General features: G+C 42.5%; 4 protein-coding genes across 6 annotated transcripts in view; 3 read left to right on the top strand and 1 right to left on the bottom strand.

Moving 5' to 3' along the window:
- The first annotated feature begins 23 nt into the window (after positions 1-23).
- Positions 24-1,769, top strand: MAGOH (mago homolog, exon junction complex subunit). The gene is made up of 5 exons (XM_032696685.1): positions 24-158; positions 268-326; positions 419-529; positions 825-907; positions 1,488-1,769. The coding sequence occupies exons 1-5, from the start codon at positions 71-73 to the stop codon at positions 1,585-1,587; spliced, it is 441 nt and encodes a 146-aa protein (XP_032552576.1). The 5' UTR covers positions 24-70; the 3' UTR covers positions 1,588-1,769.
- A 684-nt stretch (positions 1,770-2,453) lies between these two features.
- Positions 2,454-7,917, top strand: CZIB (CXXC motif containing zinc binding protein). 3 transcript variants are annotated; one of them, XM_032696682.1, is made up of 8 exons: positions 2,454-2,608; positions 2,688-2,771; positions 2,854-2,910; positions 3,653-3,734; positions 4,212-4,243; positions 4,641-4,718; positions 6,766-6,831; positions 7,634-7,917. In XM_032696682.1, the coding sequence occupies exons 1-8, from the start codon at positions 2,603-2,605 to the stop codon at positions 7,709-7,711; spliced, it is 483 nt and encodes a 160-aa protein (XP_032552573.1). In that variant the 5' UTR covers positions 2,454-2,602; the 3' UTR covers positions 7,712-7,917. The 3 variants fall into 3 exon arrangements, with proteins under 3 accessions (XP_032552573.1, XP_032552574.1, XP_032552575.1); XM_032696684.1 differs by having other exon boundaries at positions 2,478-2,608; positions 2,688-2,761; positions 7,634-7,776; XM_032696683.1 differs by lacking the exon at positions 2,688-2,771 and having other exon boundaries at positions 2,474-2,608; positions 7,634-7,776.
- Positions 7,918-8,412: 495 nt separating this feature from the next.
- Positions 8,413-14,790, bottom strand: CPT2 (carnitine palmitoyltransferase 2). Its single transcript, XM_032696678.1, has 5 exons — positions 14,611-14,790; positions 13,792-13,872; positions 13,578-13,684; positions 11,041-12,345; positions 8,413-10,135 (listed from the first exon to the last, which is right to left on the bottom strand). Exons 1-5 carry the CDS (start codon positions 14,736-14,738, stop codon positions 9,804-9,806), a joined length of 1,953 nt encoding a protein of 650 aa, XP_032552569.1. The 5' UTR covers positions 14,739-14,790; the 3' UTR covers positions 8,413-9,803.
- A 1,586-nt stretch (positions 14,791-16,376) lies between these two features.
- Positions 16,377-27,407, top strand: part of SLC1A7 (solute carrier family 1 member 7) — a 47,204-nt gene continuing 36,173 nt past the window's right edge. Inside the window, exons 1-2 of the mRNA XM_032696681.1 lie at positions 16,377-16,517; positions 17,585-17,664. Of these exons, the coding sequence (XP_032552572.1) occupies positions 16,377-16,517; positions 17,585-17,664 (221 nt within the window). The remainder of the gene's footprint in view (positions 16,518-17,584; positions 17,665-27,407) is intronic.

The following is a 27,407-nucleotide window of genomic DNA, read 5'->3' as shown; positions in this document are numbered from 1 at the left end:
CGCCTCCCAGACCTGCCGTGACGCGAGCGGCGCGCGCCACCGCGGTGCATGCCGGGCCGGCGGCGGGAACATGGCGAGCGACTTCTACCTGCGGTACTACGTGGGGCACAAGGGGAAGTTCGGGCACGAGTTCCTCGAGTTCGAGTTCCGCCCCGACGGTGAGAGCGGGCAGGGGCCGGGGGGCACCGGGAGGGACGGCTCTGCGCTCCCCGAGGGCTCGGGGCCGGGCCACCCCGGCGGGGTTTAACGCGCGGCCTCTCCCCGCAGGGAAGCTGCGCTACGCCAACAACAGCAACTACAAGAACGATGTGATGATCCGCAAGGAGGTAAGTGAGGGGGGCGGCGGCGCGGGGCTCGGTTTCCCTGCTGGAATGGTGTGTGCAGGGGTTGTAGTTCCATGTTGGGATGTTGTGTCCAGGCTTACGTGCACAAGAGCGTGATGGAGGAGCTGAAGAGAATCATCGACGACAGTGAAATCACGAAGGAAGATGATGCTCTGTGGCCGCCTCCGGACAGGGTGGGCCGGCAGGTGGGTGCATCTAATCGATGCTTTAATTTCCGTGGGTAGCTCCTTGGAAGCATAACAGAACTTTTCCCTCAAGGCTGTGTTGATTCCAGCCAAAAGGGAAACAATACTACCTTAAAACTTGAGTAGTGACTCAATGGCAGCTTAGCTGTGGGAGTTAATATGATTCACAGACCTGCTGCACTCAATGTCTCTGTAAGAGAAATTTGTAAAAAAAAAATAAGTTATCACAGTACTTAAGTATTTCTGTAACTTGTACCACAAAGCAGTAGAGTTCCCATAACCTTTTATTTTTCAGGAGCTTGAGATAGTAATCGGTGACGAGCACATCTCCTTTACCACGTCAAAAATCGGTTCACTCATTGATGTAAATCAGTCCAAGTACGTACCCTGCTTTTTTAAGTTGCTGTTGTTTTTATTTACCAATCTATATTAAACTTGCTGGGTACCTATATTTTACATTGTTTCAAGGTACAGATCAGTTCCTGGGGACACTGCTCTGTGTTGCAGTGTAATGTACCAGCTGCCTTTAGACTGTGGCATTACACATATTTTCAAATACCTTGCTATAGGAACCCTGTCAGATGTGTTCATAGGCCAAACTGACCTGCCATTCACCTGTCTGCATCAATGTCTTTGGGAGAACTGAGATTTCTGTATTTCACCAAAGCTGAAAAGATTGGCTGTCATGGTTGGTTGTTTTTTTTTTTATCCTTAGTGCTGTTGCTACTTGGCTTTCATGAAAAAAAATGCACATTTTGTCAAGACTTAAAATATGCAAACCTGGAATGCAAAATGTTTTATCAATCAACGTAGAATGAAAAAAAATTGTTCATGTCTAAAGTGACCTCCAAAAAGTTTCCTTACAGGTTTTTTAAAATAGGTTAGTTCTATAAACTCTTCTAAAAGAGCATCAGTCTTAAACTTCTTTTGTTTTCTTTCCTTCTCTTGTGCACTGCAGAGATCCAGAAGGTTTGAGAGTATTCTACTACCTGGTCCAGGACCTTAAATGTCTCGTCTTCAGTCTTATTGGACTGCACTTCAAGATTAAGCCAATTTAAATCAGACAAATTGAAGTTTGTATTACATTCTGTATGGGGGAATGGGAGGGGGGGAGTCTGCTATTCCAGCTTGTCAGGGTTTCTGGCCTGGAGCTTTTATGTATTTCAGATTTTTTGTTGTTGTTGTTAAAAACTGTCAGTGAGTGTCCTTATTAAAAGGATGAGATTTCTTTTTAATTTTTGAGTTGTGAGAGACTGACTTCCTAACACTTCTTTTAGCATGATACACTCAGGGTACGTGACATCACTTGTATCACACACATCCTATATTTCTCTGTCTACACAGCAGTAGGAAATGGAATTAAGCCTGGCTCTGTGAAACAAAACTTCAGCCAGCTGTCAGGATAAACCTTTGTTACTGTCCTGAGCTGGCTATTCTGTTGGCCAGCCCAAAAGTGCAAACCAGCTGACTCTGCACGTGGTACCTGGTGGTAGCAGACACGCATCACCTTCCTCATGTCCTGTGCTCACCTGTTTGCCCCCAGAGCACAGGTGGAGAAGAGGCCCCCAGGAGCCACCCAGGATCTTCACTGACGCTCCCACCCAGCTTTGGAAAAGCTTGAAGAGCAACGTAGAATGTATTTAGTTAAGTTCTAGTCTAGCAGATCTGTTGTGCTGCATTAATTAAAAGACTTTGAGGGGTCTGAGGCTCCCTGTGGGCTCTGAGGTTGTTCCCCACAGCAGCGCTGCCAAACTGTGCCCTTGCTTTCTCTGGCACATCTATATTTCCTAAGTCAGTAGCCACTGCGATTAAAAAACAGTTGTGGTTAAATGGCTTTTTAAAGGTGAAACCCCCCATTGCCGGTGCCAGCCCCTCCCGCATTCCCGCCCCTCGCCGGGGCGGTGACGGGCGCCATCTTGGCTGAGGGCAAGTGCGGCTTCGTGTAGGCTTCAGCCCGGCAGGGAGCGCCGGGCGCGGCCGCCATCTTGGCTGAGGGCACGGCCTCGCCGGGGCAGAGGGAGAAGAGAATTCCACAAAAATTCCACGGAGGAGCGGCCGGAGACCCGCGCGGCCATGGGGGTAGGTGGGACCGTGGCCGGGCCGGGCCGGGCCGATGCGATCCGGGCTGACGCCGCTCCCTCCGCTGCTTGCCTTGCAGAGGATCGGGCTGCAGCTCCGCGCCACGCTGGAGAACATCACCCGGCTGCGGGCCGAGGGCGAGGACTTCCGGTGGTACCTCAAGGTGCGGCGGGGCCGGGGCCGCCGGGGGTGTCACACATCCCGCGTTAGTGACAGCTCTCAGCTCTCTGACTTCTGTTTTCCAGCTGAAATGTGCGAATTGCGGCGAAGTCTCTGAGAAGTGGCAGTACCTGCGACTGATGGTGCGTGTCCCTCTGGTAACCTGCCTCAGAACAAAAATGGGAACACGAACCTGCCTCTTACACACGTATTAGCATCAGGAATGGGACAACTTGCACTTTAGACGAGTTTCTCAATTGCTATATGCAGTTAGAAACGCTGTCATATTCCATACTAAAAAAAATTTGGATACTGTTAATTAAAATTGGAATGGTGACTGTTAGTGAGCAAGTATTTACATCTGCTCTAAAAAAACCAACTTTCTGTAAAAATAAAATTTGAAAACAAATTTTGAAGTGGTATCAGAATCAGGTTGTGCCTGTAAATATTTCTCTGATGCTGATGGAATATTTCTGGAGAAATTTAGGTAATTCAAGGTGAGTTAAGCGTGCTAAATTAGCACTTGGAAACTGAAAAAGCAGGATAAAAGATAAAGGATAAGAGAAGGTTCCGTTCTTCAGAATGATGATCCTTTTTTCTTGCATAATACGGCGTGGCAAGAATGTATTTTGAGGAATTAATAGAACATGCCTATGTGGACCAAGACATAACTATCCACTATTCCCTGTTTTAAGTCTAGAACAGAATTATTCTTTGATAATCGCAGCTTCTTGAATTACTAACCTCTTGTTTAAAAAAAAGCCTCCTTGTGGCAGTATTTTTAAGAAGTGAAAGACTGTTGTAAAAACTGCTTTACCTTTGCAGAGGTTTCCAGTGGCTCAGCTGAAGTGCAGTCACAAATGTCTCTGCTGTCGTGGTTTTTAGGACAGTGCTCCCCTGAAGGGCGGCCGAGGCAGCGCCACGATGGTGCAGAAGTGCAAGCTGTGCTCCAGGGAGAACTCCATCGGTACGTGCTTACATGTTTAACAGGCACCATCCACTTGTCACTTTTTCTCCCAAGTTTATTTTTTAGTCCCCATTTTTGCTTGTAAAGAGCATTCACCAGGGATTTCTTCCCTTGCACACCAGTGCTCGAGTTCACAACAGGTACACACTCGACATCACGCTCATGAAGGAGACAGCAAGGCCTGGTGAGTCCAGGTTTCTGCATGAACAAAACTCATCTGCAATGTCATTTTAAAAAGCATGCAAATTTTTTTTTGCATTGGTAAGGTAACAAAATGGTGCAGTGTAAACTTCTCAGGAGAAGGGAGAAAAAGTGAACTCTACCTTCTGAAGGCCAGCTGCGGGAAACGCTTGGTGACTTTGTTTCTTTTACTTTGTATAAGGAAATTTCTTTGAAAGAAGAACCTGGTGCTTGATTTTTGCTGAATAAAACTGAAGACATAATGCAACTCACTTTTACACTTTTTTTTTGTTTTAGATATTTTAAGTCAGACAATCAAGCCTTACAATGTAAGTTTGTTTCCTCTTCTGTATAACAAGTGAGAGATAAATAAGCATTAATACTATTTTGAGTTTTTGCTTTATCATCCTCTTTCAAGAACACAAAAGAAGCTGGTATTGTTCCCTGACAGAAATTGTCTCTTGTAGACTCCTGCACAGAGTCTCAAGTGTAGAATAATCTGATACATTTCATAAGCCAAACAGAACTGTATCACTCAGAGGTGGTTAGGCCTGTATTAGCAAAGAAATTCTAGTTAATGACCACCTATTAAATGAGCCCTAGGCTTTTAGTGTCACTTGGGGCATCAGAGATGACAGTACTGCCTTTAAAGCAGTCCATTCCTAAACTAATGCTTGTCACTGTCTCTATTAGATGGAAACTAATGGAATTCTGGCTCAATTACAGGCTGAAGACAGTGAGAAATTCAAGACAATAGTAGAGTTTGAATGCCGAGGTCTGGAACCAGTTGACTTTCAACCACAGGTGAGTTCTTGTGATTTGTTTCTCAGTTTTTAAAAACGCTTCTTGTAGACTCTAGAGTGATAAAAATACGCACTGTTTGAAATGGTTCTGGAACATCCTAGACCTCCCCAAATTCCCATTCTCCCCATGGGATTCCCATCCACTTTTTTTCTATTTCATTTGACTCCAAACAAACCCAAAACCCCCTGATCAGACAACACTAACAACTCTGGTATTCTTTGTGCCAGGAAAATCTAACACTAGGCACACCTTGGAGTCTTACTCCACCTGCCTTACAGGTGACTCAGCACTGCTCACCTGAACTCACCTGAGAGGTCTTCATTGCTCAGGTTATCGCAGAAGAGTCTTTCCCAAGGGGAATTGTGAGAGTGCAGCGTTAGACAGAGCACCACCGTGCTCCTTGCTATGTTACAGAGAGCACATGCAGTTCAGGTTATGAACACGATTCAGTGTATGCCCTCTAAAAAACAAACACATTTCCTTTGGCATTTGACATCACCAAAGCCACAGGGAGTCAATACTGGCAGTTTTCCATGTGAAACTTGAGCGAAGGCTGAAGATCACCGGCACTTAAAGGCTGTTGCAAAGCACACCTCAAGGTTCAGAGTTAAAGGATTTCTTCAGGGCCACGCCAGTCTGCAGTGACTCATCTGCTTGTGCACGGTCATGCCTGTTAACTCCCTGCTATATTTAACGTATTATTCCAGTCGGATTAGGTGTAAATAGACTGACAGATATAAACCTGTCTTATCCTTCCCTCAGACTGTGATGCTGGGCTAAGAAACAGCCCAAAGAAGCCAATCCTACAACGAATTTGATATAAATAGAATCCCCACTGCAGAGTGCTGCAGGAGGTCTTTATCTGTTTATTTAAGTGAAGCCCATCTTTCGGAGGAACAGAGTGGTTATTAGTTTATCCCTGTTTGAAAGCTATGCAGCCAGACTAGGAACTCACACCTCCAGAAAAATCTATGGGAAGACTACAAAATATAGGAGATGTTTATAGCTTCATTAAAGCTTTTAATTTAATCTAAATTTGGTCTCTGCACTTGACTGGAGAGTACACTTGAATTCCTGAAGAGGTATTTGAGTGAATTTTCTGGTGCCTAAATCAGTAAATGAGAATTTTCTGATACCTGTGTGACTTCTGCAGTTCCAAACAATTCTGTAAACTGCTTTATATTTGGAATGATCCAAGCCAGCCTGGCTTCTCCACAGCCTTACATCTGGCTTTTGATTAGCACCATGGCCATAGTATTACAGTATTTTCTCCCTATTCTTGGTAGACATAATACAAACACACCTGAAGTCAATTTAAAGTGGCTTAACGCTTGCATGTCTTATTTAAATTGTAGTTATCTAAAAAAAGAAAGCAGAGAAAGTATCCTTTGATTCTCCGGATATACACCCTCCTTTTAGACCTAGTACAGAAGCGTGTAATTCCAGTCACGTGGCTCCTTGTTCCTTGGAGGGCTGGTGAGTGGCTCCAGGTGGCAAAAGCAGGGCTTCTTTTATTTTTCTACTGTTTGTTCTGTACTGCAGCTCTGCAGTTTTGTCCCCTGATGCTGATCTTCCTCCCCACCCCAGCAGTTCCCTTGAGATGGGCTTCCAACAGTTCTAGGAGGGCCACTGTTCCCTGCAGATCACTCTCCTCGTGTTAGATCTGACCCACTCTGTGGTTTATTTAACTCCCAAGTGCTTAACCTTCCTTCAGATCCTGAAATATTTTAAAATCATGTGGCTTACTTTGCACATTCTTACACAGCTAAATGCCTGACTGGCATTAGGGGGATTTCTCTATCAAAAATGCAAGTGTAGATCCTTTGCAGAAAACCAGGAAGAAACATGGATTTTTAACCACTTATTAATAAAACTCTGTAGTTAGAAATGGCAATGTAAGAAACCTTCCTGTATGCTACAGAAGTGGTTGGGATTTTTAAACATACAATGAAATTTTGTGCTGAGTTACTTTCTTTAAATATGTTTCAATGATACAGTTTTCTTGGTACAACTTATTTTTAAAAACTTTCTGCAAATGTGTTTGCAGGCAGGGTTTGCTGCTGAAGGTGCAGAATCTGGCACACCTTTCAATGACATAAACCTGTTGGAAAAGGTATGTTGTCTTTGTTTCATTAGTAAATCTAATTATTTAGCTTGCTTTCCCCAAGTCACTAGTGCAAAATACACACCCTGCTCTTTCCTGTAGCCACAGGAAAGTCATAGCTGGAGAGAGGAACTGAGTCAACTATGAACAACCAGCATTACCAAGTGTCATTTTAGAAGTAGGTATTTGATAACTTAGCAGCTGGCAAAGGTAGAAATGCTACTTTTATTTAAGTCACTCAAAGAATTCCAGAGAGCAGGAACCTGGAATATTAAATGGCTGGGGTCACGAGAGTGGTGAATTGATTTTTCTAGGAAGGTCCCTGCACATTTTCCTGTGCACAGAGGTATTAAAAAGTAATACAGACACTGTCCTTCAAAGCTCAGGATAATGACACCAGCATTTGCAAATCTTCCTTGGCTGTGAGCAGGAATCTCAAGGTCAAATCTGTTCCCTGGTATCCTACTTGGCAGGGATCTGCATATCTGCTTACCCACCTGACTAAGGTATTGTAAATGATAGATAATCCTTTCACCTGCCATGGCTGCTGTCTTGTCCACTACAGGCTGTGGACTACATATGAAAAAACCTACAACATTATGTAAATAAAAACACTGAGACTGAAGGTCATTTAATTTCAGGTCGGTGCTTTTGCTTCTCTCACCTGTCAGAACTTAACTTGGTGACTGCACAGTGCTTTCCACAGAAGTCTAAGACCCAAATTTTGAGTAACATTTGGTTTCAGTTTGAATTCCAGTCTGTGTGCATTCTGTCCTCTGTGACTAACACTGTGAAATCTTATTTCCTGCAGGATTGGAATGACTATGATGAAAAAACAAAGGAATCTGTTGGGATCTATGAAGTTACCCACAAATTTGTAAAATGCTGAAGTTCACAGCCCTAATAAATCTTGACATGCTTATTGATGGAGGAGCTGTATCCATCAGATACAAAGTTTCCTTGGAGTTCCTAAGTTTACAGAATCATTAAGGTTGGAAAAGACCTCCAAGATCACCGAGTCTGACCTTTGGCCAACATCACTAAGTTGTACTTACTGTCCCCAGCATTCTCTAATAAAATATTTTCCACAGAGCACTTGGAGATGGCCTCAGTACAAACTGAAAATAGTACATACACCTGACTGAACTGTGCCATTTTCTTAATGCTTTTTTTTTTAAATATATACGGTTGTGGTGAACTGTAGCTTAACTACTGTACACAGTGACTGCTCAGACAACTTACAGCCCTAAAGTTTATCATGAAGAAATGGCTATGAGGATTAGTAAGGTTTGTGTTAACTGTTCCAGGGAACAGCTACACCTTTAGTAGCTTTCTGCCACTTCAAGTAAAGACACTGAGCTGAGTGTACTGAGAACACTTACCAAGCTTGACTGCTGTTGACATTTACACAGTTACAATCTTCTGAAAATCAAGTTATCTTTCCAAGTGTGTCATTAAATAAACATCACTTTTAGTTGAAGACAGACATTGTGCTCCTTGGTGGATGCCAGCTGTTCTCATGTTTAAAAACAAACAAAAAAACCAACCCACCAAAAAAAACCCACAAAGGAAAAAAAAAAAAAACCAACCCACTTTTTAAGTGAACTTTATTCAGACTTTTGGTCTGATTATTGTTTCCTGATACATTATTTCCTTCATTTTCCCAAATGATCACCTTCCTTTCTTTGTTTAAATGAGCAAGAACAATCATGCTAAGTTTTAAAGGGAGTTTTAAAATAAGGCTTTTCAGGTGAAAACTAGAACAGCGAATTACAAGGTGCAAACAGCCCTGACTAGGAAAAGTTCATAAGCCTTCAGGCTTACCCATTAAAAGCAAGCCTCTCCCCTTCCAGCACTTGCAATTCATACTTCCAAGATATGGTATCACTTACATTCACTGTGAGAAAGAAAAAAGGCACTGGGAGAGCCTGGAAGCTGAGAAATCCAAAGGAAAAGAAAAGGCAAGTAGGTTTCTGAGCCTCTGAACCTGATCTGTCACATCAGATGTGCTCAGACTTCTCTGTTCTGCTAATAGATTTGGTTGTCCAGGACAGGGGGCTGTGCTGAAAGACAGGAGCTGCATTAGTTTTACACAGATCACAAAAGCAAGTTCTACTCAGCTCTAGAGAAAGACTCATCCTTCCAGAAGAAAAAGAGTGGAAGTCGAGAGGGTTTAAAAGGCAGGAAGTTCAAGTTACACATACCATGTCGGTGCAGAATGCTTTCAGCAGTATTCTTTCCAACTTTTATAAGAATCATGAGCTATGGATAAAGGGACTACCCATGCTGTATGAATTAGATGTGGCAATAAAAGAACTTTGTGGTTATTTAGTAGACAGCTTTATTAAAATACAGTCTTTTCCAATCAGTTTAACAATCCATTTGATGATTGCATATCACTTAAGGCCTCCCACTTCTTTTTTTTGTTTCTCTGGAAGTTAAGAGTGGAAGGCCTTCAACAGTTGAGGCACCATCAGTTCTGATATAAATTCAAGTTTAAAGAGAAAAGTAAGTGTGAGCAGTTAGTAAGAAAATTTACTGCAAGTGCAAATGGAACTACTCTTTCATGTTTAAAATTATTGCATGTATTTTTTTTTTTAAATCTTAGCAGTTTAAGAGTAGTATCACAGTATTGATTTGAGTGTCTGAACACTCATGGAACACAGTTCCAAATTCATAAACTTTTTATTTTAGATGATGTGTTTTAAGAACACATGGATCAGTTGGAACAGATGGATGTGTTACTTAATTTTACACTGTGAGCGCTTGTATTTCCTGAAGCATCCACTCAAGGTCTGTAACTGATTTCTTTAAAATAGATATAAATTTCATAATGAATCTAACAGTATTCAAGTTCAGTGAAGATACATGAAGCCAATTAAGCCGGGCAGTCTCAGCCATGCTGAACACTGATTAGTATGTCAATTAGACATAGTCTGCATTTTGTACTGCAATTGTAAAGTCTTCTAATGTCTTTATGTCTAAGTATCAATCTTCTTGCCCTTTAAAACATTAAAGATATCTTCTAGTGACTTGTATATACACCGAAGGAATTCTTCACCATTCCTGGTTGGGTAAGAGGAAACATTACAACCTATCCAGTCGTCATGTACCTGATATCCTAATCCAAAGCCATCGGACACCACGGGGCCAAACCCTCCCAGCTGCACAGCTGGGCTGACCAACGTGCTTGTGGAAATGATGTTGTGATTGAGCCGAGCATAGGCCTGGTCTTGATAGAAATCAGGCAGAGCAAGCCCTTTGGATAAGGCCAAGTAGCGCAGGCCGAAGAGATGGCGATCAAATCCCTGCCCTGTTCAAATCAAATAACACGTATTAGAGAGATGGGTCACTTCTGTGGGAAGTAAACTCATTTATTTTGACATCACATTGTTTTTCAGCCACAAAAGAGGTCTGTAGAAGTGAGGTTCATTTTTGTATTAGCGGGAATTATTTTTCAGAAGCCAGACATTCTGCCCTTCTCATGCACACATCCCAGGGGAAGAGGGGCTGTGTTATTGCAGGAATCAGCCAGGATTATGAGAGTACACTAAAGTGCAATGTTAACAGACAATTTTAATAATACATCACATTCTTTGATTAACTATTTATCCGAACATATCCAAGTTGTTTAAAGCAGAAAAAGAGCTTTCCTAAAACTTATTAATCTAAAGAGGAAGAGGATCTTGCATCAACAGAAAGAGGCCAATTTCAGATTCTATGGGATAATGTTCAACAGTCTATTTTACTGAAATAATAAACCAAGTTATGCTTCTGGGAAGGACAATTAAAAAAAAAAAATTTTTGAAAAATGCCAGGAGTAGACTAGCCCAAAAATATCAGTTTGATTTGGAAGTTGTTACAGCCTTTATCCCCTGCACGGATACAGACTTAAAGCCAAAGTTCTTGGTTGCCCTGGGGAGTACAACATGCACTAAGTATTTATCAAATCTTCCAATACTCCAGCTGCCCTGAGGACAAAAAAAAGTATAAAAAATTCTCAACACATTAACATTGATGTGGAAATCACAGAGGCATTCCTCTCCATCAAGAAACGAGTGTTACAGAAGGCACTTTAAACTGCAGCCTTTGGCTACTGTTTTTGTCAAGTTTACATTAGCATCAGACTGCCATCAAAATTAAATTATTTGGTTGTAAATTAAATATTTACAGACCTTTTCATGCAAAAGCAGAAGTGTATGATCTGTTCCTACTCACCCATAGCCGCTTCTCTTGTCAAGCGGCCGTGGTACTTGGAGCACTCCACTATCAACTTCTGCAGCTCTTCTGTGCTATGTTTGGACAGTTCCTTGACAAAAGCCTCTGAGCATTTCTTGGTGTGGACAGAGGCAGGACGGATCGTTTCTGTACGGCCGTGTTTGAAAGCTGCAGTGCTGCAAGACTCGTACGTAGCGACGGTCTGGTTGTACTGGCGAAGGAAAGCCATCTGGAAGGCCAGCTGAGCCACAGCATCTGGGCTCACCTTCTTCTGCTTTAGAAGCTCCTTGCCCCCTTTTTGGAACTGAATCATGTTAATAGACAGTGATTCTACAGTGGTATCGAATTTCTGTTTGGCTTTGGTAATCCCTGCTTTTAAGGCATCATTCAGCTTAAAGTCAAGTTTTTGCACCGCTTTAGAGGAGTCTACTGAAGCAGGTTGGGACTGGGGGCTGATGGCTGGTGAGTTGGTGCTGTCTTTAAAAACCTCATTCTGGAACCTGAGCACAGCCACACCATCTCCCCAGGAATGTTCAAAATTGATTCCTGCAGTGCCATCCTTGGTTATGATGAGGTTAAAGGATTTGTCATACCAGCGGTTAGCACCATCCCCATGCAACATAGTGTGGGACAAGTGCACAAAGTCTCTAATGGGAAAATCATCTAAACTTAAACAAAACACAGCAGAGTCTACTTTTTGAAGAGCTTCTTCATTGCCATTATCCAGTAGGTTCTTTCTCAGCGATGCCCACGTGTCTCGGTTTTCACTGGAGAGGTAGCCAAGAGGGAAGGCTGGGGCTGGACTGTTGTCACTAAGGATGTATTTCAAGTGTGCTTGTATCTCTGAGGGTTTCAGCATGTTCCCATCTCTATCAATAACGTCAAACACATAAAAATTTCCATTTCTCAGTACTAGTAAATGCTTTGCCTTTTCGTCTGTATAAAGCTCATCTTTCTCGAGCTTAGGCACCCGTGTGGAATTGAAAAGCCTAAAGTACTGAGACATATCCAGGGGGTAAGCATTGACCATGTAGGCACCAAACCAGGACACCGAAGAAGGCACAAATCGGATAATTTTTTTAAAGAGCTCAGTGTCACTTTTTTCTGGATTGAGGTGAAAAACCTCTGGTTCCAGATAACCAGCCCTGAAGGTCTTCATAAAACGTATGGCAGAAACAGTCATGTTCGTAGCTCGTGTGAGCTGATCGTTGTATTCCGGTTTGGGATCAGGATTAAAAGACATAAATGCATTAAAATTCAAAACAACAGGCTCACGTGCTTTTAGGTACATGTCAAACCAGGGACCTGAAAATTGAGAGTTGAGAAATAGGTCAGAACATAAAATCAGCTGAGTCAGACCACAGGTTTGTGTAGTCCAACAGTGATCATGAATAAACACATACTGAAGTGCCTACAAACACATGCAGTAATTCACCCAACACCTCACATTGGGAGTGGTACATCCCTTTACCTACTCTTAAACTATTAATTTCTGCAACTCTCTGTCACTGAGGTTGAACCTTCTAGCTGGGCTGTAAGAAGGGCAACAGGTAGCTCAAGGACCTAAGTTACAATTTTAATTACAGTTTCTCACAGGTGAGTAACTAGAATTCATCTACAGTTTGAAAACCACATCTGTCATCATCACGCAGCCTTTTAACCCTGGACTTGAAAGTCTAAGGTGGAGGTAAATATACATACTTTCAGAAACCAATTTGAAGTAGAACAGGTCTTTTATGAGGCCTAAAGAAGAATAATAACTAAACAAAAAGTAATACAGACACCCCACAGCTCACGGACAAAAAGCACTGATGAACAACATAAAGCCACCAGTTAAACCCCTAGATGCTGTTCAAAGTGAATAGAAAGTTAAATACAACAAACCAAACAGCAGTTTTTATAAAATAATCCGGTATTCTCCACAGAATTTATCGTAGCTAACACCTTAGAGGAGGCCTCAACAGAGAGCAAGGACAGAAGTGCATTCACTGGGCAACATGGCAACTTCTACTTCCATAGGTATTTGAATATTTCACCTCTGCTGTTATCTAGCCAATACTTCCATAAGCAGACACTTCTACGTGGAAGTCAGTGGAAACAGTATAATCAAAAATCTATACGCATGCTCTCCCTCTCCTAATGTGTTTTTCCTTTATTCTCATTTTCCTCTTTCTGTTGCTTCTTTTGTTTGTGTCTTCAGAAGATTATGGCTTTGTAGTTTTAGGGGTTTTTAAGTCCAGAGCACTGACCACTTCGGCCTCTCAAACTTAGTTATATTCTCTGACCCCTTCTCTCCCTTAGTTTTCTTACTAAATAACATGGAATTATTTGGAAATGACTGCTTTAGTTTCCTTAAGGGAGCTACTAGATAAGCTGCTCTTTAACCTCAACCTAAACAGCCAGCCACAGTGTTCACAGCATGTTATTCCAAGTTTATGGATTACTTAAGCTTCAGCCTATTATATTTTGTAGCATAATGAGATGTTACCAAGCACGATGACCTACAGACTCCCCCAAAACGCAGCAGGCCAGCATACCTGTAATGTAACTAGTATGCTTGTTCTGATTGTCTTGAGCAACCAGTTGCTCATGTAGCTCTCTTCCAATTCCCTTTTCAAAGGCATGAGCGAGTTCTTCAGTTTTCCTGCGGCAATCAAGAAAATAGTCAAAATGCTGTCACAGTCCTATTTCTTATCTGTATCACTTGGCTCTGAAGCAGCACATGACAGTGCAATACGTGTTTGTCCATACCTGAATTGGTCATCATTTAAAAGCGGTTTCTGGGCATTCAGGTATCTCACAACTGTATCTTCCAGTTTGGGAACAGGCAGTCTGAAGGAAGTGGAACACAGACATATGTGCTTTACGAGCAAGAGTACAAATGAAGCCTGAGTTTCTTACAGAGTAGCCTCCCTTCTTCCCTATCTTTCTAATACTATTATATATACTACACTATATACATATATGGATAATATAATACATATTCTCCAAATGCCTCATAAGTTTCTTGTGGAATAAGAGAAGTAGGGGAATAGACAGATACGGGTCAGCACAGCCTACGATACTTGGGAAACAAGGCAGAGAAGCAACTTGACCGGCTTGTTACAAAGGTACTGCGGTGATGGGTGTCAACCCTCACAGGGAACACAGCCACAGGAACCACTGCCCGGAGAAGCAGCTCCGCAGAAGGTTACCAGTCCTGCTTCAGCCCTTCCCCTCACTGCGGGGTGCTGGACATCTACTTTCTTACAAATTTCCTATCTAGTATATCTTTGCCAACTTCCTCTCAGAACAAGAAAACATTTTCCTTACTATAAAACAATCCCGATACACTCCCGGGGTTCCTTTGCGACCCAAAGGGATGTTTCAGAAGCAGGCTTACGACCATATTTACACTTTAAAAACCCAACCCATCCCTCCGCAGGGAGAGCGGGAAGCGCACAGCCCGGAGCCGAGGGAGGACATGCCCTCAGCCCCCGCCTCAGCGCGGACACCCCGCACGGCCCCCGCCCCGCGCCCTCGGAGCGCAGCCCGGGGCGCTCCCCGCTGGTGTCCCGGGACCCGCCGTACCTGGGCAGGCTCCTCTGGTAGTGCATGGTGGGCACGATGCTGCGGTGCAGAAACTCGGCAGCGCCCGCGCTGCTGTACCCGCGCCGCCCGCGGCCCGGGGCCGCCCTCAGCAGCTGCCGCGCCGCCATGATAGCAGCGCGTAAGCGCCGCCCGCCACGCTCGGCACCGCCCGCCCTCCCCGGCACCGCCCGCCCTCGCCGGCACCGCCCGTCATCCCCGGCACCGCCCGCCATCTTCGGCACCGCCCACCATGCCCGGCACCGCCCGTCACGCTCGGCACCGCCCGCCTCCGTGGTAGCGCCCTTCGCTGCCCCCGGCAAGGAGGGAGGAAAAGGAATCCTTTTCCCTGTTATTATTCCATTAAGAAAGTCGATTCGATGCGCGCCGTCAAGGCAGCAAGGTTATCAGGGTATTGGAAAATGTCTGGAGTGGCGCGGTAACGCCACAGCCGTTAATAAAGTTTTCAGTAATACAATTTGCATTGATTAAATTTGCGTTGATTAAATTTGCATTGAGAAGTTAAATCAGAAACACGATATTAAATAATAAAACTATTAATGCATTAATAAATGCAGGACAGCATTTCCTGCTATCCTCTTGTTTTGACAGCACTCTTGTTCAACATACAGACTCCACTTATTTTTCCTCTCTCTTTTTTTTTTTTGTGTGTACGTATCCATATGTCCTACTCTTTATACAGGATTCAGATCCTGCCTCCAAGAGAGCAGTTTAATCCCTCTTGAGCGTTTTTACTCACATGTGAGTGTGTAACAACAATTCTGTATCACAGTATAAAATGTAAAATTGTAAACATACGTTGTATTTTTGTTGTATTGCGTCCAACATTTTCTGCAAAAACACTGGATAATATTAGAATATCCGAGAAGCTCCGGAAATGCTCTCATAAGAAAGCGTGGCACAGCAAATGGTGATGAGGAGTGTATTTTTATCAGATACTCACCAGCATAAAAATCAGCGTTGGGATTGAATGCGGACACAGCAAAGGAAAGGAAAGCAATCCCTGTGGCTTAGTCTCATAATCCTCTGAAAGTAAATTGGCCCTACCCTAATCAACATAGTGGTTGGAAGAAAAGTGAAATCATTTCACTTCCAAGACAATAAATGCCAAATGCCAGAAGATGTCCTTGCATGTTTCAGTCTGCGGCTGTTTCCTGTTCAATGTGTGTCTCTTACGCTGCTCATTCAGCCTTTTTTTGGCCATGATAACAAAAAAACTCAACCTGCTTTAATTAATGAAGTCCAGTTTCACCTAGCTTGCCCTGTTGTGATAGTCCTGTTCCAAATGTTACCTGCCCTGCCCTTTAGGAGAACGGCAGTAATGTTCCTGTTCCCTGTGTGAGTGCTGACCTGTAGAGTTCCCTTTCCAGGTTTGGGTGTCCAGATCCCAAATTCAGAGACTGAGGAATGCACCGTCTTTCTCCCGGGAGTGTCACTTTGTTTTGAACTAGTCTTGTTTTAGAAATACTACTGCATTCTGTTCTAATTTTCCAGAGCCCCCTAATCTTCTTCCAGGCTCTTAATGATGTAGTTGATAATAGGATTGTTGGTATTAATTTGGAACAATAACGCCAGCTGCTTGCTTGGTGGCTATTGGCAGAGGGGTGACCTTGCAGGTCAGCTAAGCAGAACTGGAAGTGCTTTGATCTGATCTATACAGAGCCAGATCTGTCCACCCGAACAAGAGGAGCGAGGGAATTCTCTCCTCATGGGATGCTGATTTTTCCCCGCAGAGCACAGAGCACAGCATGGCGGTGGCTTTGGATGCAATCCTCGCTCGGATCAAGGATGTTTGTAAAAGGAATGGTTTGCTCATCCTCTCCGTGTTGTCCGTCACCATCGGCTGTCTCCTTGGATTCTTCCTGAGGACGAGACGACTCTCCCAGCAGGTAAGAGTGGGCACGGCAGCAACACTGCGGAGAAAATACCACACTTACGTAACAGAAGACATATGGAAATTGTGCAACTTCAGCACGGGCTTTGGAACATAAAAATTGTGTATATATATTTGCTAAATTAGTTTAATTTCATCTGTTTGTTAATCTAAGTTGGTCTTTGGGTCCTTTCACACGTTCTCAAACAATTCATCAGCAAAGCGTTCTGGTCTCTAAGACACCTGGTAAGTGTAGCACAAACACACCAGAATGTTGCGAGTATGGATAATAATAGTGGACATTTAAGCTATATGAGGTGTAGCATCTAATATAGACCTGGAAAAACTGGTACTGCAATGTATTGGATTTTATATTATTTTGGAATATGTATGTCTAAAGAAAACACTGGGAATATTTTTCAGCATCAGATGCACAGAGGTGCACATGTTTATATCACAGCAATGGCGTTCCATGTTAATAAATTTAAGATCTCCCATCATTAGCAGACCATGTTACTGAAGTCACTTGGAGCTTTCTCCCCCAGCACACTTCAACAAAGCCCTTGGGGGTGCTCATTTCTGCTGCATTAGTCAGACAGACCAGACAACAACATGCATTGCTGAATGTGTTGTTTGAGCACAAAATATAAATGTCAATTAAAAAATATGGCATTTAGTAAATGCAACCAAACTAAACCAATTCTGTTTTCTGCTATGGCAAACCACTGTCTGAGCATCATTTGTGTCCAAGCAGTAGCTTCACACATAGTTAGGAAAACATATAAAATACAGAATGAAGAGATTGTTCAGAGCAACCTATTAACAACAGTCGTCAAGTGATGACATATTTCATTTCTGTCTTCCTTTGTAAAGGAACAAACCATGTAGGGTGTTTATTGAATAGCAACATATTATGTAATCTAATTAATTTTAAAATGATCTTTTGAAGCCTGCTATCTTTGCCACCTTACATGCCAAAGCTGCAGATTTTACCCGTGTTATCTGATCCTTAGCTCTGGCAGCACTTGTGAAGGCAGACAGTCTTTAGCTCAAAACAATAAGCATCTCTTCATGTATTTCTAGGAAATTAGTTACTTCCAGTTTCCTGGTGAGTTACTGATGAGGATGCTGAAAATGCTGATTCTCCCACTGGTTGTCTCAAGGTGAGTGAGGACAACAATAGTTCCAATAACTTTTCACGTTTCCTAAATGAGACTTGTCATCGCCACTGTTTTACTTGGACCGAATTAAGTGACAGTGCCAGAGGCATCACTGACTGCTGTGCATTTGTATTTATAGTGGAGTCATGAACATGTTTTTTAATCAATAGGATCATTTCTGCAATATCTTGTATAGCTATTATTGGCTTTAAAATTAAGGTGCGGGTTTTATTGTTTTCTTTTTCCATTGTAATGGGAGGACTTTTTCTTTCAAGCTAACTAGAAGTTAAATATATGGAATAAATAACCCACCTTATCAAAAAACCCACCTTAAGTATAAATTATTGAAACAATACACTGCTCAAATAATATGAAAAAGCACAGTTATTTATAGTGTCCTGCAGTGTTTTGAGAGATGTGCTGTAATATGATGAACATTGAAAAAACCCTGTGTCTCTAGTGAACTAATAATATATGCCTGGCTTCAGCTGGAAGTGAAAGTGCATTAAAGTACATTAAAGGCAGAACCTTTAATGGTGCCACTTTACTGGTAGCAGAATTAATGATCTAGATCCTGTTCTGATGGACAGTGCATGGGAGCTGCCTTCGCAGTGGGAGGCCATGACTTAGGAGAGGTTTTTCTCTCCTCTGAGCTTGACTGTCTTCCAACTGACTACAGTCCCAATCACACACCAGTTACGAATGGCCAATGCTAATTTGTGTGCCCAGTGCTTAGGGAAGATATAAGAAAAGTAACAAAGCTAACTTTACCAGACCTGAGAAAAAATTATTGCAATATTTGGTGCCTTTCCTTGAAGCCTCAGTTTCTGAAACCTAATACAAACAACAAGACCTCATCTTCCACTTTAAGAAAGAATAAGTTTGTAGTCTTCAGATTGAAGAGAGTTGCTGCAAATTAACACAACTGAGCACTAATTTTAGTTTTAAATTATCTGCCTTTAGATCTGCCTTCTCATGGTCTTTCACAGAACAAAGCTGAGTCATGGTGCTCTGTGCATGAAACTGTTCACGTGGCCATAGACTCACTCCGGTTCTGTCCCATGCAGCAAGACAACATCAAGATAAAACATGTCAAGAAATTTTTTTTTTTGAGAGGTGGAAGGAGAGTTTTCCAGTGAAAACAAGAGTCTCATAGGAGGAAGTGACGGAATAAGGAGGACAGAAAAGGGTTGGAGCAGATTCACATGCCCTTCCCTAAAATGTGTAGTTCTTTAGATCCTCTTGTATTTTCAGAGATGTTAGGAAGGGCAACAGAAATGCCTGAAAATTTGTACTTTCCCTCTTGACCTGATAGTTAGAGAGTAAAACAGGAACTTTGCAGACTGTATCCATTAGGAATGAGGAAATTATGATAGTCAGGTATCTCTGAATGGTGTTTATTTTAAAAGTTCCCTGGAAACAGAAGAAATCAGTTGAACAACTTGAGACAGTTTCTTGTTTTACCCAACTCTGTCCCAGCACCTGGAAGTGCTCTATCCCACAGCTCCCATACCTGTTCTGATGTGTCCTGTCATCCATGGTCTCACTTCTTTTCTTACAGACAGAAAAATCTTGGAAAAGCAGTCACCACCCACTAGCCTGCCAGTCTGAGCTTTTGGTTTTGTTATGGCCTGGACCTTCATTAAGGATGGGGGTTGATATTATTTCAGTTACCTAGTTACATAAAAAAGCTTCACAGCATCACAGAACGACTCTGAAATAACTATATATTTATTGCACCCATCCTCTGCCTGAGCTCTAGCCCTGCTCATACCTATTAGTATCCTCTGTGTCTCATGTATAGAGTTTGCTTTTCTCAGTGATGATGACAAGTACCCACACAACAGAGGATGTCACTTCTGTTAGCAACAGAAATTTAAAAATCAGACAAACAATCCGACAGACTGTGTCTGCCCTGGGGGTACTCAGTGGTGGCTGTTACAAAATTTTAGACCCTGTAGTTACCAGATGTACAGTGCTTACTATATGTATAAACACAGGATACTATTCTTAAACCTGGGAATGGGAATATTAAGAGAGATGAGAGAGGAGCCAAATTTGAATTCATAGTTGCACACTTAGGCACTGCCTGAGCTCCTACTGCAGTTGGACAGAGAGATGTCCTCAACAAGCCTGAAATATCAGCTGCAGGGGATCTGAAGTTCCCTGATTCTCTCTGGGACAGTGTCTTCAATCCTCATTTGACAGCTGCAGTGCGAATAGGATATTTTCTTCCTTACATGCAAAAGGTTTCAACACATATCTCAGGGTTTTATCAGGTGTGGCAGAGGTGTCTCCCTGTGCATCCTGCCCCGAGAATTCGGAGATGTTAAAAAAACCGCGGGGCCGAGTTTGCAGACAGTTCCCGTTGCTCAGGTTTGTTAAACCTTCCCCGGCACCGCCTGCACTTCCCGGCGCGGGCAGAGGCCCGGGCTGCGATACCGCCCGCGGCCACCAGGCGGCTCCGCTGGGACACCGAGGGACCGCATCCCGGGGATTGCCGGGACCACTGACTGGATCCTGCATCCCAGGGATTGCCGGTACCCTCCACTCTCTTTCACTATGGTTAATTATAAACTTACACAGACACACACACACATGTGATTCCTTCACCTGCTTCCAGGACAAGTTGATTCCCACAGATTCATCACTTTACTTTCTCAACTTCTTAAATGCTTGAAGTAATCCAATCTGATCTTCAGGCGTCTGCATGATGCAAAAAACTTGGAGAGGAACAAGCACTCAGCTTTGCCACTAATACCTTCTCACTTTTGCTAAAGATGATACAAACCCTCTGCCCCCCTCCTGTCTGTGCCAGCAGTGCCAGGCACAGCACTGGCTCGGGCACAGGCCAACCATGTACTGTGACACAACTCATGGGCTGTCCCCTCCCTTCAGAGCATCTTCATCCTTGTGCCCATTTCCTGCCCCACCGTCCTCATCTCACGTTACCAGCTTTGTACTGAGCACTGTCCACCAGGCCAGAAACTTGATTTTCAGTAAGCTGAAAAACTGCATTGACTTCAGTATTTTGGGGAAGCAGGTACTGAAGCCTGGTCTGCTACAACTTTGTATCTTGTTTTGAGTGATGTTTTGAAGAAGTTGCAAACTTTGACTGAAAAATTTAGCATTGCTGAGACATTTATAATGCTGCTGTTTGGCATGGATTCCTTGTGGCAGGCAGAGAGGCCACACTGTGGCACTTACCCCAAAAAGAAATTCCCCTCTCCCTTTCTGTTTGGAGGTGCTGGTGAGCCCGCAGGGCAGGCCAGGTCTGGCTCCCAGCACTGCAGAGCTCAGGGCAGGCAGAACCATCACGGGCACCAGACCCAAGTGCAAACCGTGTGTGCTGCAGAGCTGGGAGGAAGGCTGGAGAAGAGGCAGGGCTTGCAGCCCCTGCTTCTTTTGCTAGCTAACACCAGAAGCCCACACATGATTTCTCTTCTGCATTCAACATGCAGTTTCACAGACCTTACAGGAACTTAACTCTCTCTTTTGGAGCCTCTGTGTAATTTCAGAGAAAAATTAATTACAATGTTATTAGTAAGGGCTCTCACAGACCATGTTTGACTGCACAAGTCTTGCTTCTCCAGAAAAGCAGGCTGAAGCCAGACTTACACAGGTTTACACTTGCTGAACCTACTGACTTCTCTTTGTCCTGTATGTCTAGTTATATATGTAATAGAAAGTTATATCCTTTATATCCTTTTATTTCAGCACCCTCCTTGTTTATATGATTAAGTTTTTATCTGGTAATAGATACAGGGCTGAGTTTTCTAATAGCTGTGATTAGCAGTAAGCAGTGAGAGTGCTTGTGGGAAAGAAATTGTCAGGGCAGACTTGAACTGTTCAGCTGGTTACCCCAGTGAATATTTGCTTGTTTTCCTAAGATTATGATGATTATTAAATTTCATATTTATTTACCACCGACCATTTTCTAGATATTTAAGAAGTAATCAGAAGCAAAGACTTGATCCTTTTCCATGTGCAGACCTTGTTAAAGAACTATCGTTCCCTTTAAAGCTAAACAACTGACTTGACCTGTATTTTTTAAATTATAAAGCTTGTTCCTCTGAGTATGTTGTGCCTGATACAAGCAACTGTATACTAATAAAATTTTATATTTATTCAAAGGCTCACTTGGGAGGTAGTAATAAATATTGGTTACTATTGTAGTTTTGTTGATGAATTAAATACGATATGCTAAATATAGAACTGTGTTTCTTTAAGGGGATTCCTGTCCATAATGCCATCAGTTCTGGTAATCCTTCATCCTTCTGCTCAGATTCCCAAGTTGGCAATTCTTATTCATGCTGTTAAGGCCTGGTATTTAATTAGAAACTACTCCGTTATAGTACTCTTTTCCCCATATATTTTTTTCCACAGCTCTCTGCTTTGGGGAACACAGTAGCATTTTTACATCCCACTAATGACAAATATTGCTCATTGTGTCCTGATGGAATTCTGCCACTGTTCGGCCTCACTGGGCCATCGCAAACTTTGCCTCTCAGAACTCATCAGTTCATCTGGAGAGTTGATAATTTTGTGAACTGTGCAAGAGGACGTGGGGATGCTGTGGGTGCAGGCTGGGGATGCTGTGGGTGCAGGCTGGGGATGCTGTGGGTGCAGGCTGAGGATGCTGTGGGTGCAGGCTGGGGATGCTGTGGGTGCAGGCTGGGGATGCTGTGGGTGCAGGCTGGAGGTGCTGTGGGTGCAGGCTGGGGATGCTGTGGGTGCAGGCAGCTGTGAACCCCCCTCATCCTGGGAGCCAAGCTGGTGACGCTGGTGCTGATCCGTGCCAGAATCAGTGCCACCACATTAGCAGGGCTTTGTGTCCAGGCTCTCCTGCCAAGGACTAATGTGGCCACACAGCTTCCAGACCTGCCTTGGAGCTCAGAGCAAAAGCACAGCGAGTTCATGCAGCTGTCTGTGCAGACATACCCTAAATAACTTCACAGTAGCTGTATATTCTTTGGGAGTCCAGGGTTGGGTTAAAACAACACTGTGAGATAGACTTGGTTAGATTGTTGTTTGTGTTGTTTTGTTTGTTGTCAGCTGTAGGTGAAACTGGTAATACACCACAGACTGGAGATTGTCTGTCTGTTTTACTACTTAAGCTTGCTGTCTGTTAGGGATGAAGTTTGACCCAAACCCTCAGAGACCAGTACTGAAATTTGCAATGTGAAACTTCTGTCATGATTATAAAACAGTGCCCGGTATGGTCAGTATAATATCCATTCATAAGGAAAACAGAGATGTCTAAAAGGCTATGAAATCTCTCTTTTTTCCTGATTTATCATGACATTTAAATGAAGATGACATCCAAAGTTAATTCATTCAATAATACTGGTTTTACAGGAATGACAATATGTGCAGTACTATTTCTTCTTATACGTCCTTGGTACTAAAAGGTACTATCTGTGTTGTCTTGACAAATTCACATAATTTACCTGGAGGCTGAATGGGAAAGGATAGATGATACAAGCTTCTGGTTAGGTTTGGCTTGTTTTTTTCTGCTATGTGTAAGTTAAACTATTCCCTCTGGTCATTATTTCCTAAATACCAGTCACTCTGTTCTTATCCTTGTGCAGCTGCCAAACTGGGGCCTATTTAAAAGACAAGTAGATGTGGCACTTGGGGACATGGTTTAGTGAGACTTGGCAGTGCTGGCAGAACAGTTGGGCTTGATGATCTTAGAGGTCTTTTTAAATCTAAACACTTCTATGATTCTATAATCAAGGGCAACCAAATTTATGCACTGTATTATCTAGTGAGGTGTTGAGGAGCAGCTGCAAAATGCTGCCTCTGGGTCTCTGAAGGGCCTGCTCAGAATAATGTTTTATAATGTACCAAAGCAGATGCATTTCCCATAGAATTAAACTGCTTTGGGAACACAGGGCTTTTTTCTTCACATTATTGGACTCGGGACCTTTCCCTCTATTTCACCTGTGATAGAAAAATATTGGAAGCTGGAAACAGGCCTTTCTCCCAGCAGAGGAAATATGCTGGGTTAGTACAGGAAAATATGGAAAACCCATGGAATACCTGAATGATAACATTAAGTGTGTTTAGTATCCCATTTCCGAACTACCTGCAATGTCTATCTCTGTAATACAGACAATAATAAAAATACATTTCACCTCAGTGAGAACAAGCTGTTAAGCCCTTTCCTAGGGTATATAATCTGCAGTCTTTATTGTGGAGAAAATCATTCTAGAGATGTGAGAGGGGATAAATATATTTACTTTCAGAGTGAAAAGCAAAACTGTACTTGGATGAAACTGGAAGAGAAGGATTACTGAAAGGGAAGAGGAACTGGTCAGAAAGCAATCTCACTTGACACCATTATACTACTTTAAATTCTCCATATTGCTATTGTATTGCAGAACTGATGTCAGATTACCCCAAAAGTCCTCCTTTGAGATTGCTTCAGCTTCTTATTTAAACCTTATTAAGAATTCCTCCTCCATGCCTCAGACATCTTCAGAAATTTCTCCACATTACCATCTGGAACATTATCAATGTTCTTAGCTGTGTTTAGGAATATTGAGTCTAATGGTCAGGTCAGACACTGTTTTCTGGTGTTTTCTTTTCCTTGAGCAACCCAGAGGTCCAAACCGCTCCAGTGAAAAATGACATGTTGCAGTTGTGCACGTTGTAATGACAAAACTGGGCCAGCTCAGCACAAATTATTTAGGGAGTGTCAGTAGGGATGTAGTGATGTGCAACAGAAATCTATGGTCACAGAGTGAATGGGTGTGGAAAGCACTGAAGTGATTACTAATGGGTATGAACTGTTTGTGACTTGACAGAATTTTTCTGTAGTCCTTTGAGAGCTCTAAAATACTTAGTGTCTCACAAAGGAATGGGAATGACATGTGGAGCTTGAGGGGCTGGCTGGATTCCCTCTGTTTCCTTAGGAGAAAACCAGTTGAATAACTCTGACATTTTTTATAATCCAAATTTGTGCTTCAAATCCTTTTGCTCCCTTCTTAATCTAGAAATACTTCAAAGAACTGACAAAAGAGAAAATCAAGTATTATTAAGATTCTTAGCTCTTTCCACCATGTGAAGCTGCACATGCATATTTAATAGATAATCTAGTTTTGTTTGCATCCTGACCTTTGAATTTAGGAAATGCCTTCTTTTTTTTTTTTTTTATCAGAACAGCCAAAGTCAACAAGCCAGCCTGGGTTCTGCACGAACTATACCACAATCTCCTTTATCAGTCAGTGCTCAAAGGTTCATCCCTTCCAGCACTCAGAGATATATCACAGCATCCTCACATGCAGGTGACAGAACAGCCATTGGACATCAGCTCTCACCGTGTGCTGTACAAAGTCCTGCCTTGTTTACATTAGTCCATAAAAACAGATTTCCTATTGCACATGAAAAATCCCGGCAGGATTTTTCCTATACATGTCAGTTTGTCATTAATAGTTACAAGTGTTAGATGAGAAGGAAAAGATCTCAACGTTTTGGGTGAAAAATAAAACTTATTATTTTATAAAGCAATGTAAAAAACAAAATCTCAAAATGTTGCATTTTATGACGTATTAGAAATGTAGTTTGGTTTCTTTCCTTGCATCCAGCTGTAAAATTAAACACAGTCACTGCAAGAAGTGTATTGCAGACAGTGAGATCTTAAATGTTTTTGTTGCTTGAAGATCAAGAGCCGGATTTTCCATCACACCTGACACCTTTGAGCTTCCACTGTGCTCAGTAAAATAGCTTTATAATGAGGCCTTAAAAGTTAATTCACATTTCCAGTGCTGTTTATGACTGATAATCTAAGCACACAGAAACAGCTGCAACAGTCCTGTTTGATTTTGTATTTGGGGATTTTTTGAGCTTAGACACCATTTCATTCATATCAAGATAACTAAACTAAAAAAAGCTGTTTGCTATTACTTGATTTGCAAAGGAGATGAGCCTTAGTAGCCCCCTGGATCTTCAGGAGGATTCTAGACCTCTCAACTCCTTTGAAAATCATGCTGTAATACTATGAAGCTTTTAATAATACATGACACTGGTGATCACTCCACTGACTACAAGGGACCATGACAGTTCCTTAGCTGTGTTCAGATCAGCAGCAGCCTGTTGGTACATCAGGAGTCTGCTAAATTATTGCAGTCTGAGTAAAATCCATAAAGAGCCCAAGTGTCATTTTATTGCCTGTCTGGACTTCACACAAATATACTTGGGAAGGGGGTTCATCTCTATAAATGGGATGCCCCATGTGTATCTCACACACCCAATCCAGCTTAGTTCAGGGTGTGAGCATGAAAACCAGAGCTGTAACATATCCCTGTAAGGCAGGGCACACCATGTCATAGGGTGAAGCAGAGACAGGGATGGGTCTGGTCTTGCCACCACCACCACCACCATCACTTCTCTAGTGCAGCCACAGCAGGGGGTCTTGCTCTGCAGGTGTTTTTCATGTTAGAAGAAAGCAAAAGGATATTCTGGAAAGAAAAAGTCATTCAGATCCCTCTTTCTCACTGATGAAATAATTTTAATTACACTAGAGACTAAGAGGAAAATCAAGCATGAAGCTACAGAAAGAGCCAAAGAAAGTTTCTTATCTCTTTATTACTGTAGAGAGCGTTATTGTCTCTGTTGCAAACTGTAACTCCATAAATAGTGGCTCCATGGAAGTGAAGCAGTTTTGAAAGCACAGATAGCACATATAAGGAAAAGTGAGATAGTCCACTGCAATACAGAGATCACCTCAGGCATATTTTTCTTCACTGTAAATGGTTTGTCCTTAAATCAAATGCCTTCATTTCTCTGCTTCCTTATCTGTAAAATGGAGATACTGCCTTCCTGCGTGAGAGGAGGTTGCATTAGTCAAGCATTTTATGATGATTAAATGGCTTGTGCTGTGGAAATGCACATTATTATCATGTTGAGACTCGCAGGCACTGACCTTGACAGAAAGGTGAGCACCAGCCTGCCTGCATGATCAACAGCATTAGGGAAGCAGCACTTCACTTTCATGATGCTCAACTGTCATATAATCATCCCTAATGTGGCTGTTGGAGGCACTTCCCAGCCTCACGGGGAGAACTTGCTTAGGAAGGTCTTTTCCACGGATGCAATTACAAAATGAGAATGGGAGGGAGGGGACGGGATGAATGAAAACAAACATCGTTCTAGGAACAACTGTTGGTGGTTAATACTTGACCATTACTTCTTGACAGGATTAATGTCTTTCTAATCACACTAATCCCTTCTGATAACTTTATCCATAATCCATCTATTTCAAAGCAACATCCAGATGGCTTCTGGTGGAGAGGAAGACAAAATAAACATGCAGAATGGGGTCTTAACAGCAGCTTCTTGTATTTTCCCTTTCTGGGGATATAGGTTTTGATCTTGAGACAGGCCAAAAAATGTGCTTTTAGCAGAGAGCAAGAGAAAAAGCTAGAGAATTGCAGAGAAGATAGACAGTTCTAATTTTATTTGTAAATAAAATACCCCATTGGTACTCTGATGTTTAATTGTCACAGCCAGAACAAGTCTAGAGGTGCTCAACAGGGTTTAGCTACTTGTTTGCCTGGGACTAATTAGATTTCCAAGATATTGGAAAGAATTCCATTCCTCTTTATGTCAAAAATTACCAATGTTTTAAATAATGTAGTAACTAAATTACAGTTTTAATTAGTCCTGGAATTGATCAGGTCTTCCCCTTTCCTTTAGACTTGACAGTTTCTTTCTAAATATACGATAAGAAATGATCTCTG

The sequence above is a fragment of the Chiroxiphia lanceolata genome, chromosome 9 (genome assembly GCF_009829145.1).
Source record: "Chiroxiphia lanceolata isolate bChiLan1 chromosome 9, bChiLan1.pri, whole genome shotgun sequence".
Taxonomy (NCBI): Eukaryota; Metazoa; Chordata; class Aves; order Passeriformes; family Pipridae; genus Chiroxiphia; species Chiroxiphia lanceolata.
The sequence above is the reverse complement of the archived record's forward strand: the minus strand, read 5'-3'. Positions and strand labels throughout refer to the sequence as shown.